The sequence below is a fragment of the Anoplophora glabripennis genome, unplaced genomic scaffold (assembly GCF_000390285.2).
Source record: "Anoplophora glabripennis isolate ALB-LARVAE unplaced genomic scaffold, Agla_2.0 scaffold494, whole genome shotgun sequence".
Classification (NCBI taxonomy): Eukaryota; Metazoa; Arthropoda; class Insecta; order Coleoptera; family Cerambycidae; genus Anoplophora; species Anoplophora glabripennis.
In genome coordinates, this window is record NW_019416714.1 from 301,797 (window position 1) to 323,652 (window position 21,856).

The 21,856-nt window shown below is 32.9% G+C and overlaps 1 protein-coding gene across 1 annotated transcript in view; it reads left to right on the top strand.

The window, feature by feature from the left end:
- The first annotated feature begins 528 nt into the window (after positions 1 to 528).
- The window catches only part of LOC108907910 (SNF-related serine/threonine-protein kinase), a 38,482-nt gene continuing 17,154 nt past the window's right edge, over positions 529 to 21,856 (top strand). The window contains exons 1-4 of the mRNA XM_018711747.2: positions 529 to 730; positions 7,154 to 7,253; positions 12,211 to 12,465; positions 20,805 to 21,204. Of these exons, the coding sequence (XP_018567263.1) occupies positions 12,217 to 12,465; positions 20,805 to 21,204 (649 nt within the window). The 5' untranslated portion in view covers positions 529 to 730; positions 7,154 to 7,253; positions 12,211 to 12,216. The remainder of the gene's footprint in view (positions 731 to 7,153; positions 7,254 to 12,210; positions 12,466 to 20,804; positions 21,205 to 21,856) is intronic.

The window sequence follows — 21,856 nt, forward strand, 5'->3', positions numbered from 1 at the left end:
GTGTGTAGGTTTTAGTCGTGTGGGGATGCCCCCTTACGGGGGCGTACGTGTCTTTTGGTGTATTAGTCTGTCTGGTATATTGTTTGTCGGGGGTCGCAATTTTAAAGAAATGTATTCAAAAATAATGCAAATAACTGATAAATAAAGTAAAAACTTACCTGGGCATAACCCCGGCACAGGTACCTGTAACAAAGATGCCGACGGACTCTATGCTTAAGCCGGGGATTAGGTCGGTGGTTAAGAGGAAAGAAAAGGATACTTTCCAGGTAGCCTTAATAAAGGCAGGTAGATCTTGCTCGTTGCAATGCACTTCACTTCACAATAAACACGTCCGCTCAGTTCGTCCGCTCGCTCGAGAATGACGACATTTGGAACGAATAATGCTAAAATTGGCATGATATAAGCTTCTTGTGAACGCAGTCCCGTACTTCCAGTGCTCGAAGATTTCTACCGACATCTTTTGGCTGCAACGCTCGACGGTTACCTGAACACCCTGAGTGACATTAGTTACAGTTTTTAAATGTCAAAATGTTACTTAATGTGCTTTCCTTTTCGGATTTCTGGGATATAATAAACAAATTTTTATATTAAAGGGGAATAATTGTTTATTGCGAAAATCATGTAACTAATTGTGCTTTAGTGTATTAAATATTTAAGTGGTTGCAGTACTTTCAGGATTCCTCGTTTTCATGAGTTATTCATAATAACAAATAATTTTTCTTAAAATAAGGTATGTATGTATATACTGTTCGCATCACATTATATCATGTAAAAAATTCATTGTTACATTTTTGATATTGGTTGTATTTATTACCATTTCACGGTATAGTGTACTTATTTCTTAAATTTTAGAATCAATTTTGTGTTATCGAGAGTTCATAACAATGAACAAAAGTATGAGGACGCGGAATTTTATATATTTTGAGGAGTAAACTTTGTGAATTCGGCTGTAATAACAACAAACAATTTTTAATTACTTCTTTTTATATAGAAGTATAGGTTCTACACAAATGTTTGTGTGTATTTTGTATGAAAATTCCAATTTTGTAACAAGAAATGTGGTTATGATGTTTATTGTAACTGTTTTCTAAAATAGCTCAAAATTCCTATAAAATTATTCTGAAGCAAACTTAAATAACGGTGTATTATTCATATACTTAACACTAATTTTATTTTAGGTAATAATTTGTAGCAATTAGAATTTGTTATAGTCTGTTTTGTCTAAACAAATCGAAATATTTTAACTAAGTTTTATTGTATCTTTTTATTTCATTATTGTTTCATAAAAAACATCTAGTGTTAAAGCAAATAAATATACAGGATGTCCCGAAATTTATGCAACAAAATTTGGTCATAGATTCTTAAGACAAATTTAGGCGACCCGTATTTTTTCTTTTTGCCAACTGGCCTCCTCTTTCGGAGTTACAGCCCCCTGAAATCTGCCCCTAAGAAATTTTTTTTATATCAAAACCATGTACGAGAATCACTAAATTTGGTACACAGGGGTTTTATGACATGTAGAATCTCACAGTACTACGCTTTTTGGCGAGAAACCCCCTTAAGATACTTTTTCATGGGCCCTCTTGTCTTTGGAACCAGAAAAATTTGGTCGCAAATTAGATTTTTTTTTAAATTAATAGTTAGCTAGAAAGCCATTGAATTTAGAAACTTTTTTGTCTCTTGATATTTGTTTCGTAAAACGCAATGTTTTTGAAGAAAATGGCGAATCACGATATGCATTCGATCACATTTTGACATTTTTCTCGAAAACATTGCCTTTTACGAAAAAAGTATAAAGAGACAAAAAGTTTCTAAATTTAATGGCTTTCTAGTGCACTGATAATTTTTAAGAAATTTAAATTTTTTTGGCTCCAAAGACAAGGGGGCCCACGAAAAATTGTCTTAAGGGGGTTCCCCGCCAAAAAACGTTGCACCATCAGATTCCACATGTCATAAAACCCATGTGTACCAAATTTAGTTATTCTCGTACAACAGGGTTCTGAGATATAAAAAAAGATTATTCTTAGGGGGACTTCAGGGGGATGTAACTCCGAAAGAGGGGGTCACTTGGCAAAAAAAAATACGGGCCCCTAAATTTGTCCTAAGAATCTGACCAAATTTTGTTGCATGAATTTCGGGACACCCTGTATATCGTATTATTTCTTAATTATAATGTATTCTGTGCCTTTTCCTTTCTTCGAGCCATTTCAGTACTCTCATATGCTAGCTTTGTCGGAAAACATCATTGTATATATAATTTGTCTTCTAATATGTATCGAATACACACACCTCCACATGAAGGGTTACATTTTTCCTCGTGTATTCGTTGTTTATACGTTAAATAAAACTTATTCAATAAGGGCGCCATGAGAGGGGTAGACAATTTTAATAATTGATGCATATAAATAGTCCACCAAAAATAGCAACTCAGTTCGAACTACACCATTACAATGTGACCTCATGGGGTATATGTTTCTATAAAATGAATTGATGTATTCGCTTCTAGCAGCGTTGCTACCTTAGTGCATTATTTGCCAAGAGAATGAAAGCAATGCTTTCCCAATGTAATGCTGCAAACATATTTATTGTTGATGGAACCCTTAAAAAGTAATAATATTGTTTGAGTCGTACTTAAATAGCCCGAATAGATACTTGTGCCTAAGGATTATACAGGGGGTTTCATAATTCTACCGACACAGAGCTAAAAAATAATGGTTTCTAAGAAAATCGGGATTTTGTCAAACAGCGTCATTACTATTTACCTATATCGGACCAAAAGTAAAGTATGTAGTTTTACGACTAGTAGGCTGTGATTTTATGTATCATATTTAACGTTTACAAAAAAGTATCAAGAAAAATAATTTCATTAAATTAGATTCTTTATTTTGTTTTTAACATACTAAAAAAGAGGAACCTTACAAACAAAACATTAACAAATTTAACTTTAACCACATGAACTACCGATATCGTTAAATAGCACCACAATAACTGTTGGAAATGACTACCATTTTCTCTAATACATAAATTTACCCTGCGCCGAAAATTAAAGTCTACTCTACGCTATAAATGTGGATCATTTTTTATGGCGTTGCATTTATTACTTATACGATTCCATAAATCTGCTTCAGATACAACCGGTGTAAAATAACATATTTTTTTATCACCTTTATTCAGATCTGGTGATCTGGGTGGCCAATTTTCTGGACAACAATTTCCTTGTTCTATCCATCTATTCGGGGACTGCTCGTTCAAGAAGTCTCGTACATTAGCACTAAAATGCTGTGGAGCACCATCATGCATGAACCACATAACATCTGACAATACCAATACACGTTTATTTTAAATTCATTTTGAAAATAGCGAGGAATTATTGCATGAGGATTTTCATCCGAATATTCATAGAAATTATGCAAATTTGTGATTCCTCTTCAAGTGAAACAGGTCTCGTCCATAAAAAGAATCTTCTCATGAAACCTAATACCCGGACGCAAAATGAAATTACAAAAAGTTAGTCTTTGGCCTAAATCTTGAGGTAACAATTGTTGAATATTTTGGATATGATAAGAATGAAGCAGATTACGTCCTATAATTTGATGGAGCATGGCATATTATGGTATATTAAATTGTCTAGAATGTCTAGATAATTGCTTAGTGCTGATATGAGGGTAATTTTCAATACTTCGTACCTCGTTTCGTGCGTTTACTGCATGATTAATACGTCCTCCTTCGTTGCTGACTAGAAATGATCCAGTCTCTCAAGCCCTCCTCTCAACATTAGCAAAGGTCTCCCGGTGTGGAATCAAGCGATCAGGAAATCTTTGGTACTTCTGTACACTTCGTAAACAATTACCATCACAAAACCCCAATACTAATGACATCAACTTTACTTTTTCTCCGATTTAGATAGTAATGATGCTGTTTCACAAAATACTGATTTTCTCAAAAACCATTATTTTTTCCGAAAATTTGTAAGAGTGCAAAATTTTTTAAAATTAAATTTCCTATAATACTGGTAAAACTATTTAATAATTGGCATACTGATAAAAAAAATTGGTATAATTTTAAGGGCGCCCTACCCGTAGTCCGGCCCTTATTGGCCTTCCAATAAATTCATATTTTTACAAACAAATCGTCATATTTTAAGATCCTCTACACCTGCTCTGTGTCAGTAGAGTTATGAAACACCTTATTTCTTATTATAAAATTTATTTTTATTAATCGTAACCATTAACTAATTCTTTACCACAAGAAACAAATAATAATTTCTGTTTCTCGGTAGGGTACAAATAATCAACTTAGGCATACTTGAAAATGTCACAAATAAATCAGTTTAGACAATATGAAAAAGGATTACTCCACAGTGTATCTAAAACGTGATACCAAGTTGAAATAGAACATATCATTTTAGACAAAATGCAATCTATGAACATAGATCGGAAAATGCTTGGAAAAAGTTACAGGGTTTTAAATGTACATGGCCAAAGACAATTTTTAAATAACTTCAAAACAGTTAATCAGGTCCAAATTAAACTTGGTACAAATATGTATATTATCAGTTACAAAATCTTATGAAACAAAGTGGGGCATATACAGGGCGTTTCAGTTAAAACTTCCCACCTGGAAAATTTCGGAATTAAAAAAAAGAAAGCCTGGGAAACGTCGATTTTCTTTTCAAGGGGGACACGTGATGGAAGCTACCCTATGCATACCCTTAAACTTTAAATGACATCCTATGTTGAGTGACACCTCATTTTAAAGCTTTTATGATTCTGCTCACGACAACATGACTTTTTAAATTTTGATTTGGATATGACAATAAAATCATCACTTAAAGAAAAAGAGAAAATATCAATAAATGAAAAAATGTTATTTTATTAAGGGTTCAAATTGGTCTCCCTCTGCTTCCAGCTTCCATACAATAATAACATCTTTGCTCCACTTCCGAACCAACATTTTGAAGCATTTCGGCCGTTATCTGATGACATTTTTCAACAATTTCTCAATACAAAAACTTCATACTCTATCAGTACAACTTTTTTACCTGTTTTACTTTAAACAAGACAATATTGTATCGTCTTGTCGAGACAATATCCCGTAAAATCATCATAAAGTCGATTGAATTACAATTCGTGAAAATGGTTTATACAATTGCTGAAAAAGTGGAAATATTTAATTTGTTCTACAAGAATAATGACTGGGCACGGCAGGCAGCATGGATTTTTCGTGATCGACAAAAACACTTCACATTGGTACGTTCTGGATTTAGGGAAATCTGGATGGAAACATGTACCTAAATCTACTGGAAACGAATATCTACCCGATGATTGTAGAAGTATTGGAAAATGGCTAGGCTTTGCAGCAGGATGGTGCTTCACCACATTATGCCGTAGCTGTGCATGATTTTCTTGATCAGAACTTTTCAAATCAATGGAGATGACGCAGAAGTTCAATTGAGTGGTCTTTCAGATCACCAGATCTAATGCTCTTAAATTTTTTTCTACACAAAGTCGAAAATTTATACAACACGACCGAACTCACTTGAGGAGCTTTATCGGCGAATTGTTGAAGAATGTCATCAGATAACGCCCGAAATGCCTCGAAATATTCGTTCGGAAGTGGAGCGAAGATTTTATGTATGGAAGCGGAGGAAAACCAATTTGAACATTTAATAAAATAACCTTCTTTCATTCATTGATATTTTGTCTTATTCTTTAAGTGATGATTTTATTGTCATATCCATAACAAAATTTAAAAAGTCGTATGTCGTCGTGAGCCGAATTGAAAAAGTTTTAAAGTGAGTTGTCATTCAACATAGGGTGCCATTTAAAATTTTAGGGTAATTTACGCCCCTGTCTAAGGGGTAGCTTCCAAGACACCAAAACTTACACCATCATCTGTCCTCCTTTTCTTTTGTTTTTTTTAATTCCTATATTTTCCATACGGGAAGTTTTAATTGGAACACTGGGATCTGTATGGTTGCACTGCTTGAGCTTTCTCCTTGCTGCTAATAAATACTGCTTGTTAAGGAGGTTTATCTGATTTGGAATTGACGAACAAATATTCATGAAAAAATTAATATAAGCTTATTAATATGAAGAAAATCCTCAAAATAAATTATGACTAGTTTGGATACCGAAGAGACGGGATATTAATAAAATAATTTTTTACGATTTAGTACAGTCTTATGAGAATGCATTTTTTTGGTCTTTCCACTTAGAATGTGCAACAATTGACGAACAGTTTCCACAGTAACTTGTATAAATAGGAAACCGATATCTAAGGAACCGTATGACAGCTTGTAGAAATCGATTAGGTACTTGTAAGATACATAATTTATAATAATTCTCCTTCAAACTGCTGTTGTTGACTAACTTAACCTCCATATGCGTGATAGCAGCAACGCTGCGGTTCTCGAAGTAGTGTATCATTTGAAATTCGCAGGTGTGACATATGAGCTTTATTTTGGTTCCCATAAAATCCGATTCCGAACCATTCTGCATCATTCGAAGTAGTTCTAGCTCCCTAACACGAATTGCTTAGAACTGTATTATTTGGCGCATGCATAGTTATTCTCATTTTCCCAAGTTCCGTTTGTCATTCATAATTTTTTCATTTCCTGTTTTTCGTTTAAGAAAAGTATCTTTTTATTAGGTTTTATGAGTATATTTTTGCAATGCGTTCTAGTTTTCAAATAACTCCGATTACTTCCAAATCGTTCAGAATTTTGTCTATTGCGTTTATAGTTCTGCGATAATTCTGGACTGTTCAGAAATAGAGAACCAAAACAAAGCTATGATGTATATTTCAAGCTAAGGCAGCCAAACAAAGCCAGCCAAGTGCAACGTTACCAAATCTCTGATAAAGTTTCTTCGTCATAAAACATGAACTATAGTCCTATCTTTTCTGAAAAGCAGTAGTAAGAACGATATTTAAATAGAAGAGAAAAAAGTCGAAGAGTTATTTCCTGTTGTTCTCTATTATAGAGTTAGATACTGTCCTTAAGTTGTTAAGGACAGTTGTGTCACTGTTTATAAATAAACAGATTTGTTTTAAATTAAATTTTATATTTCACTATGCCTCATTTTATCAACTGTTTTAATTATTCTTTTGACATGTTAAACTTTTAGCTAATTCTGTTCCTTTGCTTTTTTAGGGCCTGGTTTTGTGACCATTTATGAAAAAGAGATCTGAAATGTTATCTGGTGACCTAGGTAGACAGAAGAATTAGTGAATTAACTAATTTTGAAACATAGGTAAAGTATCCATTCATTAATTAGTAATTTTGATATTGTTTTAATTTCTTAAGTAAATTTTAATATTTTAATATTTTAATATTTTTAATTTACAACAAATTACTACTGTCTTATGTTTTGCGAGTAAATCTTAGAAAACGAACTGAAAACACTTTTACTATGACATGACAAGCACTAATTATTCGGTTATTTATTCGAATAAAGAAATAATTAATAACATTAGTCATCATTTTAATGATTTTATTTGAGTAAATGCTTAAAAATACCTCAATTTCCACGAACACAGGCCCGACATCTTTTTAGTAACGAAAATGTAATTTGTTCGAAATTTATTGTTGTTTGAATCTGATGAAAAGCATAATTTATTCTTTCTTCTAACTGCTCGGAATGTCATAGTATGTAATTTTAAAAAGCACTATATTTGAATATCGATTGAATTCTCAATTCGTTTTTTAAGTTTTACTCGAAAATCAGGCTTTTTCAAAAAACATAAGACAGTAGTGATTTGTAGAAAATTGAAAGTCGAATCTGAAAATATCATGGTTGTTACTGTAAAGCAGTGTCGTACTATTTTATTGAGAAAAATATGCCACCGATACCCTGTATCTCCGCCATTAGAGCATGTAAATTTTATGAAAAGCCCTCAGATTTTGGACAATGTTTACATAAATACGTGCCAAATTTCAAATTATTTCCCTTACTAATTTTTAAATTCCTAGATAAAAACTTTATAGGAAAGACCCTTTAAAATTCACCAAGAAATACGAGGTTTCATTTCTGGTCACTATTTGTGAATCACCCTGTATACCAAATCTCAACAATATTACTAGTCAGACTGGTATTTTGTTGTAATAAAATTGTTATATCAGTTTATATTGTAATGCAATAAATATCTCGTATAGTTATTTGATTGATACCTGTATCAAAATTACTTTAGTTTCAGCTTGACCGACTCATTAAAAATGATATGATGATGATATGATATGATGAATATTGTTCACTTAGGGTAATAATGGTTTTAAATATTTTTTTGCCAGTACATACATTTTTGAAAAAAATTGATGTTTTTCTCATTTATCTCGGAAAGTTTTAAAACAATTTGAATTCTGAAAGAAACAGGTAAAAGTGTGATAAAATTCTGCACATTTTGAAAAAAAAAAAACGTTTCGATGGGATGATTTGGGTCAAAATGATAGCCACTTGAAAAAGATATGCATGCAAATATGCACAGAGCCCAAAAAATTCTGAATTATAACCTGAAAATTTAGGAAAATTGAGAAAAATTTAGGGAACTTGAGTTTTGGGGATGATGTAATAAAGTAATTGTGCTATTATGCATACAGCAGGGGCTAATAATAATAATAATATATTAATAATAATCTTTATTTGAAATAGGAAATATCCAAATATACAAAAATGTTTGTTGTCAACAATTTTGACTCCATATAACTTTTTATAATGCAATAAAATTAAACTAAATAAGCTACATTAAAAACTAGTTAAAAATTATACCCGAGAACAGTGTGAAAACAAACACATTATTAACAAATCGACTTAACAAACTCTTAACATTTTCTTTTTAAATTCCCTCAATTCCTGATATCATTTGGCAATCTGTTGTACTGATCAAGACCATTATATAACAGCATTTCTGGTCTGGCATAAAGGTTAATTTTTACTCAGAATTTTGAGATTTATATAAAAATTGATCAGGGAAACATTTAAATAAGAGTTAGTTTTACATGAGACAATCTATATAGGGTTTCTGGTCGAGACTTCTCGAAGCGAGAATTCCCGGGAAATCTGGCCTTACTCGAGACGAGAAAAAAGTGTCGAGAAATAGAAAAATCGAGAAATTTAAAAATCACTTGCGTCTTAAGTTCTTGACTGGAGTTCGTTTCGTTCATGCGTTCAATTCGTTTCTCGACAAATAACTGAGCGGTTGAAGTGGTTTCTCTACCAGCTCATGATTTATTTATTTTAAGTTTTTAAGGTTTTAGTTTACTTTGATGATTCTTTTTTTTTTTAATGTACAGGGTGATTCACTATATTTTGACCCCCCTTTAACTTTTTTGTTTTAAGAGTTATAAAAAAATGTGAAATACAAAAGTTGCACGATTTTTTATGAAGTTTTCGAAAATGATAGTAGAAAAACAAATGAAGTTCAAACAAAATGGCCGCGGATGTTAACTTTGTTAATTTAAATGGAACACCCTGTATATTTTTACATATTTGGATAGAACGTTCCTTGTCGAGCATAGTCATATAGGGTTTGTTGGGTCCATCTCTAATAATAGGCGAGATAATATTAAAAAACGAAATGATGTTTTTTTATTAAGAAAATAAGACATCTTGTAATTGTTAGACCTCTTTCAGGCATTTCTGCCTTTTTTCCAATTACGTAAGGATTTAGATTTAGTTGTAATATATTTTGACATATCGGACATTGATATAGTCCAAAATGCGTATAGGTATTTTAAGTAAATCTCACTAATTAGACCGTGTGAGGCCAATTACTCATGGACAATCTTATATATGGTAGGTCGTGACAGTGACAGGTAGTAATGTCATGATAACATTGTTATTGTTTGACAGTTTGTATTAGTATTTAATTAAAATGGGTTACACAGAAGTAGAAAATTGAAATATTATTAGGAATTAAAATAAACTATGGAGAATATCTTAACTACTCTATCTTAATTCCTATAATATTTAAATTTTCTACTTCTGTGTAACCCATTTTAAATAAATAATAATACAAACTGTCAAACAATAACAATGTTGTCATAATATTACCTGTCACTGTCACGGCCTACCATATAACATTGTCCATGAGTAAATAAGCCCCTCACGGACTAATTAGTGCGATTTAGTTAAAATACTTATACCCATTTTGGACTATATCAATGTTCGATATGTCAAAATATATTGCAAATAAATCTAAATCCTTACGTAATTGGAAAAAAGGCAGAAATGCCCGAAAAACGTCCAACAATTACAAAATATTTTATTTTCTTAATAAAAAACGTTCTTTTCGTTTTTTAATATTATCTCGCTTATTGTTAGAGATGGACCCAACAAACCATATATGACTGTGCTCGACAGGGAACGTTCTATCCAAATGTGTAAAAATATACAGGGTGTTCCATTTAAATTAACAAAGTTAACATCCGCGGCCATTTTGTTTGAACTTCATTTGTTTTTCTACTATCATATTCGAAAATTTCATAAAAAATCGTGCAACTTTTGTATTTCACATTTTTTTATAACTCTTAAAACAAAAAAGTTAAAGGGGGGTCAAAATATAGTGAATCACCTTGTACCTAGTTATAAGTCTGTGTAGAAATTTTATTATAAGCAGATACCTAATGTTGAAGTGATAAATTAATAGGAAGAACGCTTCTGTATCTTTAAATTAAAGCTTGTTTTTTTTTAAAGATTTCTTCGGTTAAATTCCTTATTTACTATTTATTTAATTGAAAGACTGTAAGATTAATGATTATTAATAATTATTATTGGAAGAAAACTACGATTCAAAAACATTGAAATAAGTATTTTGAGTGTTTAATAAAAAAACAGGTTAAAGGTTTTTAAGAAGAAACTCAAAGTTTAATTTAGTTTTGTTAGTAGAAGTAGAAACATAAGTAATTAATAAAAATACTGAATAAATAATAAATGTTAATCATGATTGTTAAGTATAATAGCATGTTTATATTTCGCATTGCAATACCAAAATTATGACTTTTTTAAGTTTCAGAAATTTATCGAGAATTCGAGAATTCCCGGGAATTCCTAGACGAGAATTCTCGAGACCCGAGAAAAAAAATAGGCCGAGAAATAAGAAACCCTAAATCTATTCCTCTTTTAAATGAACTATCTTTTTAACTTAAATGCAATTTTAAGAACTTTTATGGCTCTCTTCCTTTGTAACATACTTTAGAATTGTATACAATTTTTTACTTGCATGTTAACCCATTACCACTCAAAATTGGTTTTTCGAGGGGTTATCTTTGAACCACGGGCAACCATTCCACCCTGACGAGGGATCGAATCAAACTTGCTAGACTTCATGTTTTTGGGGATGCTCTTTCAGATGGTGTCAAAAGACTAGTTGGTCTGTCTCCATGCATTTGAACATATTGGTTTATTGCATAATTAACCCATTTGGGACTAAGAATAACGAGACTTGACTAAGTTAGGATAAAGGAGTAAATGTGATGGCAATGAAAATATTCAGAATCGAAAATAGGACGGGTCACAATTTTTATCCAAGTTGTTTTTTTGGAATTTTCAAATTTTGACCATTTTTGACCATAATTTAGACAGTATGCGAGAGATGAGAGTAATAATGGTGTTGAAAGTAATAAAGTATTCAGAATCGATAGCAGAAGGTTCAGGAATTTTTTCTCATTTTTTTTCTGAGACTGGTCAAAATTGGCATAGTCAAAATTCTGAAAAATGGTGCAAAAAATTATGAGAAAATTCCAACGTATTATTTTCTTATTAAGTCTTTTGAGATTCTCCGAGAAAACCCACCTTTTTTGAGTAAAACCGAAACCGTAACAATATGAAGCCACCACCATTCGGTTCATACGCCATTTTGGTTTATCAAGTGATTAAATTGTTATGCATACCATGAATTCTTCAAGTCGAGAGATTTTATGCACCATTCCCATTGATTCTAGACACGTATCTTAGTGATAAAGTCTTTAAAACATGGTATAAAAATGGAAAATAAGAACTGTGGTATTTTTCAAATTGGAAGTCCATTTTTCTGGTCTGACTAATTTTTTTTTCAAATTTGGTGGGTACCATAACAAACCATAAAGCCTAATACGTTTGATTCCTCGTCAGAGTGCAATGGTGTCTGTGGTTCAAAGATACCCCCTCCAAAATCCGATTTTGAGTGTTAATGAGTTAACATGAACGAATTAGAATAAAATATTGAACTTTTTAGGTTAACATGCAACGCAACTTTCGACCAGAAATAAAAAGGACAGATTTAACGCAGGCAAATTCTTTAATGGGTTTACGATCTAGACCATATGATGGGAAAATAGCAGGACTGTATGACTTGGAAGAAACCTTAGGACGTGGGCATTTTGCCGTTGTTAAACTTGCTAGACATGTATTTACTGGAGAAAAGGTTGCAGTTAAAGTAATAGACAAGAGTAAGCTTGATGAAGTTTCCAGGGCACATTTGTTTCAAGAGGTTAGTCGACATATTACGTATCTACCGATCTAGTAGTAAGAAAACAGCGGTGTCTGCTTAGTAATAGAAAATATTGAGATTGGTGATTCTTTAGGGCATTTTGAAAAAAAAACTTGCATACACGTGCACTAAAAGCAAAATATAGGATGACGGAGGTTATAAATTTTTTTGTAATATTAATAATACTGGGTGTTTCGCATAAGAACCGACACAGAGCAGGGACATGTAGGGGAACCCAAAATATGATGATTTAAAGAAACTTACCTTTATACTAAGCTGCACCATTGAGAAGTTATAGACCTTAAAAATGGGGGTTTCAAGTTTTGAAAAAATCAATATCTCAGTTACACTTGAACTTAAAAATACGAAATTTGGTACACGGTGTGAGTGTACCAAGAGCATTAATGGACAGTAAGTAGAGTTCAATTGAAGCATTTTAAAGGGTTGATAAAGAATGATGCACCATTAAAATGTGACAGAATTTTTTAACTCGTTAGCGGACTTACAACATTATTACTTTATTTTATGGAGAATTTAATTCTAAAACTTTTTTTACTCTTGTTAGTTTTCAAAAAACTTTGCCGTTTTCAACAAAAACACAAATAACTAATAATACATATTGAAGCTATTATTTAAAATCATCGAAAATTCAAAAGTTGGCTCTAAAGAACCCCGCACAAAACATGGAAATTGAACACCGGTCAATTTTTATAAAACTTTGTATTTTGATAGTCCTCGTCATGCTGATCAAAAGTCTCAATGGGCACGAAGCCCTACAACCCCTTTCAACCCCCAAAACCACCCCCAAAGATCAGGGTAATGAACTTGACAGATTACTTAATATTTCACTACTGTAGTCGAACCAAAAGACACCTATACCATAACTAGGCTTAAGACCGGGCACCGAGCCCTATAACCCACACCAACCCTCCAAAATCACCCCCAAAACTCAGGAAGATGCACTTGACAGATTATCGGTCAATAAAACTACCGAAATATGTTACTACTGCAGGCACCTACAGCCAGGGTTTCACATCCCACAAACAGCAAAAAATCTTATGGCAGGTTTTGGTACTTTTTGTGGGTTAAATGGTATTAAACAATAAGATGGGCGTAGGATGGAATTCAAGATTGAACGGTTTCATAAGCCGTAAGCAGGCAAAAGTCATGTCAGGCTTCGATAAGAATTGGGGTTGGTCCAACCTGATTTGGGGGTTTGGGGGTGGGTGGTTCAATTGTCGTGGGTCGGCGTCAGAGAGTATAAAGTAGTGATCGTTTAGGTGGCTGTGAGATGGAATTCACGATTAAACAGTTACACAACCAGTAAGCAGGGAAAAGTCACATGACAGGCTTTGGTAGTTGGTGGAGAGGGAGGGGGATGGGAGGTTAATTGTTTTGGAGATAGTAGTCTTAAGCCTAGTTACAGTTTGGGTGGCTGTAGGTTCGACTGCAGTAGTAAAATATTTCGGTAGTTTTATTGACCGATAATCTGTCAAGTGCATCGCCCTGACTTTTGGGTGTGGTTTTGGGGGGTTGGTGGAGGTTGTAGGACTCGATGCCCATTAATAGTCTTTAAGCCTAGTTATGGTATAGGTGTCTGTAGGTTCCACTAATATCACGGTAACCCAATTGACCTGTAATGTCAAGTTCATTACACTGATCTTTGGGGGGTTGGAAGGACTATCAAAATACGAAGTTTCATAAAAATTGACCGGTGTTCAATTTCAATATGTTTTGTACGGGGTTCTTTAAACGTTAAACTGGACGATCAGGAAAAAAAGGCCTTTAATATTAGTAATTGTTTGCCGAGTGTTTTGAAAATGGCTGGGAAGTTTTCATTTAGCGAACAAGTTGACATATTATTAGTGTTAGGTTTCTGTGAAGGAAACTACAGAAGAAGTTTTGAGGAATATCGGAGAAGATTTCCAAATCGTGTAATCTCCCATAGAGAAACATTTTCCAATGTTGACGACGGGCTCGAGAAACAGGCAAGTTTTTCAATAACACTCGAGAACATGCTATTGCAATCAAGGCATAAGACAAAGAACTTATTTTGAATACAATTAAAGATGAGCACATATTAGTACTAGAATTATGTCTCGGCAAACTGGTATATCACAAACTTCTATGCACCAAGTGATCAGAAGTAATCTACTACACCCATATCAAAAAGTACAAGAATTGTTACTGAATGATTTGGTTAAACGATTTTCTGTGAGTATATTTGACATCAAGGCATTAATTTTCAAAAAAATATTCTCTTTACTGATGAAACTTGTTTCACCTGCAGATGTATTACAAATTTACATAACTATCATGAGTATTCTGATGTAAACCCTCATTCAGTAACTCCTTGACATTTCCAACGCGAGTTTAAAATAAATATTTGGATCGTTGTTATCGATCAGTATTTAATTGGTCCAGTTATTTTACTGAATCAACTAAATGGGGAAACTTATTTAGAATTTCTTCAAAATATTCTTCCGGATCTACTTGACGAGGTGCTACTACAACTCGGACTGGAACATTGGTTTATGCATGATGGAGCACCCCCTCATTTTAGTTATATTGTTAGAGACTTTTTAAACCACCAGTATCCAAATAAATGGATTGGAAGACGAAATAATTTCCCACAAGTTTGCCCTCCAAGATCACCAGACCTCAACAAATGTGACTTCTTTCTTTGGGGAATGTTAAAAGAATTTGTGTATTTCTTGTCAGTTACATTTCGAGCAGAATTGTAGAATTACATTACGGATAAATGCACATTCGTTAGAAATAATCAGCAGTTACTGGATAGATTAGAGTAGACTTCAGTTTTCGACGAAGAATAAAATGCCTGTGAAAAAACGGTGATCATTTTGAACAATTTCTATAACTTATCAGTGCAAATTGTATGTTTTTTCTGTTGTTTAAGTTGCTTGTTTTTCTATTAAATTGTTCTTATTCGAACTTTTTTCCTGATTATCAAGTTTGATGTTTAAATTCATAGCCAACTTTTGAATTTTCGATGATTTTAAATGACAGCTACAAAACGTATTATTAGTTATACGTGTTTATGTTGAAAACGACAAAGAAAATTTTTAGAATTAAATTTCCCATAAAATAGTCATAATTTTTTAAGTCCGCCACTGGGTTAAAAAATTCTGTCACATTTTAATGGTGCATCGTCCCTTATCAACACTTTAAAATGCTTCAATTGAACTCTACTTACTGTCAATTAGTGCTCTTGGCACATTCACACCGTGTACCAAATTTAGTTTTTCTAAGTTCAAGTATAACTGAGATATTGTTTTTTTTTTTCGAAATTTTAAACCCCACATTCAAGGCCTATAACTTCTCAGGGGTGCAGCTTAATATAAAGATAAGTTGTATTAAATCACCATATTTTGAGTTTGAGCAAATATGCACCAGGTTTTACACAAAAAAATTAAGTTCCCAGTAAATGTTCAAAATAATGTAATTAGTTTTTGAAACTGCACTTTAATTTTTTTGTATGCCGCCACCCAGAATTAACAAAATATTAAGTTGTATTCCTGCACTGTCAGCGTTGACAGTTTTTAAATTAACTTACATTGTGAAAAGTTAAAATGGAAAATAAGTAGTAAAACAGATTTATCAATGTGTTATTTTATAGTCACACCATATTTTTTTGATATTACTGTGGTTGAAGTGCCCAAAATAAAAAAAAATCTATTGTTTCTAAAAAAAAAAATGTTTACATGATTTATTAAATATTAGTCAATAGCTAATTGTAAATATATATATTTTTAATCAACTGGGATACAGAGAAATTAATGAAAATAATAAAAATAATTTGTTTAAAATAATTAAATTTTCATTTTTGAGGGATGACAGAGGGCTTCTAATGAACAATCACTCAACAAAAGTAATGCACCAAAAAGTAGTACCTGATGGCGGGTGGTGAGGAAAATTACTTGCTAATAGCATTTTATTTAAATTATGACATTTTACTACAATGCATAGCTCAGCTCCCAATTGAGCGTGCGCTGCGACTAACGCGAACCGTTGTTTGAAGTCACAGCAGCAGGGTATGATAATTACTAAAAAAGGTTAAAAAAAATTTAATTTTCAAAACAGAATTTAAAAAAATAAATTATCAATACGTGTTTCTGTATGAATATGACCCCTACTCAAAATTACACACTTTATAGTGCTGCAATGAATCTAAATAAATATGAAAATAACATATTTTAACAAATTCATTTAATTGTGTCTCCAAATCTGAAATTATTTGAACCTACACCCAAAAATTAACAGAAGGTAAATGTACAGGGTGATTCATTAACAATGGGAAAGTCGAAAGCTGAATATACTACACGTGAAATGGTGACCATTGGCGCAAACATGCCTTATCCGAAAGTTGATAGTTTCGGAAATACAGGGTGTTGAAAGTTAAAATTTTAAATCGTTTTTTTTGCGATTATTCTGAAAATATGTAGGTTAGGAACTTGAAAATTTGTGAAACTATATTTTTTTAGGCGACGAATAAGATGCGTGTTGTAATTTTAGCATTGCTCATAGAGGGCGCCACTTATGACCAATTTTACCGAAAATTTAGTTAATAACTTTTTACCCTGTATATTTAACATGAAACTTGATTCAAAACCTGAAAGAGCTATCATTTTTCCATTAATTATGTACTCTTGTTTCATTTCGGTATCTCGATCCGTTTTCGAGAAAAATCGATTTAACGAACACTATGTTTTGATAATACGAGAAATTAAAAGCTAAACAAACCAAGTGTTTCTTCGTGTTATTACAACAATTAATAATAAAACAAATATTATACGTAATTATGATTTAAAGTAATTGTTCGAAGAATCCACCGTTGACACTGATACACTTTACACCCTTTCTGAGAGATCTTCGAGTTTGAAACAACATATTGGGATTGCATTCTTTGCCACAACTCTTCACACGATTCATTTGTTTTATTGTTAATTGTTGTAATAACACGAAGAAACACTTGGTTTGTTTCGCTTTTAATTTCTCGTATTATCAAAACTGTGCGATTTTTCTCGAAAATGGATCGAGATACCGAAATGAAACAAGAATACACAATTAATAGAAAAATGATTGCTCTTTCAGGTTTTGAATCAAGTTTCATGTTAGACATACAGGGTAAAAAGTTATTAACTAAATTTTCGGTAAAATTGGTTGTAAGTGGCACCCTCTATGAGCAATGCTGAAATTACAACACGTGTCTTATTCGTCGCTAAAAAAACATAGTTTCACAAATTTTCAAGTTCCTAACCTACATATTTTCAGAATAATCGCAGAAAACAATTTAAAATTTTAACTTTCAACACCCTGTATTTCCGAAACTATCAACTTTAGGATAAGGCATGTTTGCGCCAATGGTCACCATTTCACGTGTAGTATATTCAGCTTTCGATTTTCCCATTGTTAATGAATCACCCTGTATTTTATAGCAAAAAGAAATCAAATCTTAATGTTTTATGAGTAAACAAAGAAAGAACACTAAATTTTAGCACTTTTCTGACTCTAATAGTATTATTTATATTACTCCAGTCGAATTAGAGGTTGAACATGAAAAGATTATTACTAGACATTTTATTGCACTTTATGACGGGGAAGGGTATGTACAATGTTATTATCAAAAAAGTAACTGGAAAGTAGTGACGCTAAGTTCGCAAATTACAAATAAGTTGCAAAATTACATGCTTTTTCATTTTTTTACTGTCCATCAAAAATCTAGACAACCTATCGGAAAATTAGTCATTTCATGTTGTAGGCAATTAATTACCTACGATTTAAAATATCTAAGGTCATATTTCACCAATTTGTTAACTGTATAATGAAGGAAGAACGCGGAAATATCATGTTTTCGAAAATTGTGCATTAATATTGGAAAAAATGATGGATGTTGGTGAAGTTTATGGAAACGATGGTCAATCCAATGATCAACATGTGTGCTAAATAAAAATTAATAAAAAATGACTGTAGGTGCCTTAAATTGTAGGATTTTCGTGGGCAGTAAGAAAAGTGAAAAAATACGTAAATTTGCCACATATTTGCAATTTGCCACCTTAGCGTCACTTCTTTCGACTTACTTTTTTGATATTATCTTTCTACATACCCATCCCTGTCATAAAGTGCAATAAAATATCTACTAATAATTTTTTCAAGTTTTCAAGTTTTATGATCTACTTCGACTGGAGTACAGGTATATGGCAAACATAGTGGCTAGAATCATTTCCATCCTAGATTTTAATAATACAGTAAGACCCCGCTTAACGCTGTTTCGTTTAGTGCTGTTTCGTTTAGTGCTGTTTCGGTTTAGCACTCTTTTATTTCAACCCGGGGATTCCTCGAAATTGCTCGCAGTGCCACGGGATTCCCCGAAATTGTGCGCAACGCTAGGTTTCCAAATTTGTACATAACCTATCCGAAACAGTGTAGAAACTTTCGATGGCGTTTGTAAAAAGGAGTTTGACCACTATAACTGAAATTATGGACCAATTTGTTGAAAATGATCCAAATTTTGACAGGAGTTCAAAAGCAAGATGGGGTGTTATAGATGCTTTATCCACTTATCAACAACTTCTAACAGAACGCAAAAGGAAAACGCAAACTACATTAGATGCCTTCTTGACAAAAAGGCAGAAAATTGGAAACAGAATAGCCTGAATGATCTGACTGACTTGGAATTTTATTTGTTTTTATAAGTAATATTCGTTTATATTGTTTTTATTTTTGTAAGAAATAAATGTTTGGTTTTATTTTTATTAAAAAAAAACGTAATTATTAAATTTAATACCTAACCAATTTTCTATCCATCTTCCCCAACCCCATTATTTACATGTTAAGATAGCTTCGTTTAGCTCTGTTTACCATTACGCTCCACTTTGATGGAACGTATCCTACGCGTTAAGCAGGGTCTTACTGTAGTTATATTTTTCTGATTTTTTTCATCCTATTCAAAGGACCCTGCACAAAATGAATGGAAATTGGGTTACGCTAGATTTGGCTGGAATTGTGATATGTTATAGTTCTCGACATTCTGATGAAAAGTTGTCACGAGTCCAAAGTGATCCTATAGATAGTTTTAGAGATATAGGGGGGGGGGGAAGTGTGTGATTTTGGCTGTAGGACTGAGTAAGCTTCACGAAGTTTCAAGTTGATGGATTCAAAAATTGAGGCGTGTAAATTTTGACCAGTAGGTACAATGCTTTTGGGATCGCTGAACCTGAATTCTTGGATAGCTTAGCTACCTAAGGTAACCTGGAGGTCAGGTAAAGGTCGTTTCAAGGTCAAACTGAAGAAAATACTTGTATTGAATTTTGACCAGTGTGTATAGGTTTTTGGGCTCGCAGAATCTGAATCTTGAGATAGCGTAACCCTAAAGGTCACCTTCAAGTCAATTCAAGGTCATTTCAAGATGAAACTAAAGAAAGGGCTTGTATTGAATTTCAACCAGTGCGTATATGTGTTTTTTTTGTGGGGGGAACTGAATTTGGGGATATCTTAGCCCTACAAGGTCACATTTAGGTCAAGTCAGGATCATTTCAAGGTCAAAGTAAAGAAAACGTCTTTCACGAATGTTAACCTGTAAGTATGTATGCTTTTGAGATCGCTGAACTTGAATTAGCGGATAGCTTAACCCTATAAGGTCACCTGGAAATCAAGTCAAGGTTATTTCGTTTGACTTAATCTCAATTCAAGCCCCGCAGGTGACCTTATAGGGCTAAGCTATCCCCGAATTCAGGTTCAGCGACCTCAAAAGCATACATACTTACAGGTTAACATTCGTGCCTTTTCTTTACTTTGACCTTGAAATAATCTTGACTTGACCTAAATGTGGCCTTCAATACAAATCTTTTCTTCAGTTTGACCTTGAAACGACCTTTACCTGACCTCCAGCTGACCTTAGATAGCTAAGCTATCCAAGAATTCAGGTTCAGCGATCCCAAAAGTATTGTACCTACAGGTCATAATTCAATACATGCCTCAGTTTTTGAATCCATCAACTTGAAACTTGTGAAGTTTACTCAGTCCTACAGCCAAAATCACACACTTCCCCCCCCCCTCTCTATATCTCTGAAACTATCCATAGGATCACTTTGGGCCCGTGACAAATTTTCATCAGAATGTCGAGAACTATATCACAATTCCAGCCAAATCTAGCGGGACCCAATTTCCATCCACTCATTTTGTGTGGGGTCCTTTGTCTGGGAGAAAATTGTTTTTTTTTTTCAATGTCCAATTTTCTGTATACAATATAGTTAGATTGATTTTTTTATAAGTTGAAGTTTCTCATAAAAGTATTTTTTAATAGATACACATTTTTGTAGGTCCGTTGTATGAAACTTGTACAACACCCAAATGTAGTAAGACTGTATGAAGTAATTGACACGGCTACCAAACTTTATTTGGTGTTGGAACTTGGGGACGGAGGAGATTTATATGAGTATATATTAAAGCATGAAACAGGACTCCCAGAAAAGGCTGCAAAGGAGTATTTTACTCAAATAGTGAGAGCTATCTCTTACTGTCACCAATTACATGTAGTACATAGAGATCTTAAACCAGAAAATGTGGTATTCTTTAAGAATCGTGGAATTGTAAAACTTACTGACTTTGGATTTAGTAATAAATTTTACCCCGGGCAAAAATTAGAAACTTCTTGTGGTAGTTTGGCATATTCTGCTCCTGAAATACTATTAGGTGATTCATATGATGCACCCGCAGTTGGTAAGTGTATCAATTATTTATCTTTCTATAGACATTATGGAAGACAGATTGTATACAGGGTGATTCAGGTTTAATCTGGATAACTTCAGAAGTCGATAGAACAGGTTAAAATAATGTTAATTCATGATATAAACTTATTTCCTAAATTGCACCGTTTCAGAGATAGAGGACGTTGAAGTAGGATTTTTTTCCCGTTTTTTCCTCATAACTTTCAAACCACTCATCCGATTGAAGTGAAATTCGGAACACAAACACTCCTTATGATCTTACATAAACTTCATAAGTTTGGACCACCTACCCCTCTTAGAAGTGTATTTTGTGTGCTGCCCCCCTCTTACATTATTTGAAAACTTTAAAAATTAATTAATTTCAATAAAACAGCTGCACACCACCTTTGCCTCATTGAGTTTGAAATTTTTTCGTCTCTTGTTTTTTTTTTTTCGATATTTGGCCTTGTTTCTGAGATATTCAATGAAATTCGTGACAGTGTAGCGCCCCAGCCGCTTAAATTGTATACAGGTGATTCAGGTTTAATCTGAATACCTTCAGAAATCGATAGAACAGGTTAAAATAATGTTCATTCATGATATAAACTTATTTCTTAAATCGCACCGTTTCAGAGATAGATGGCATTAAAGTAGGAATTTTTTCC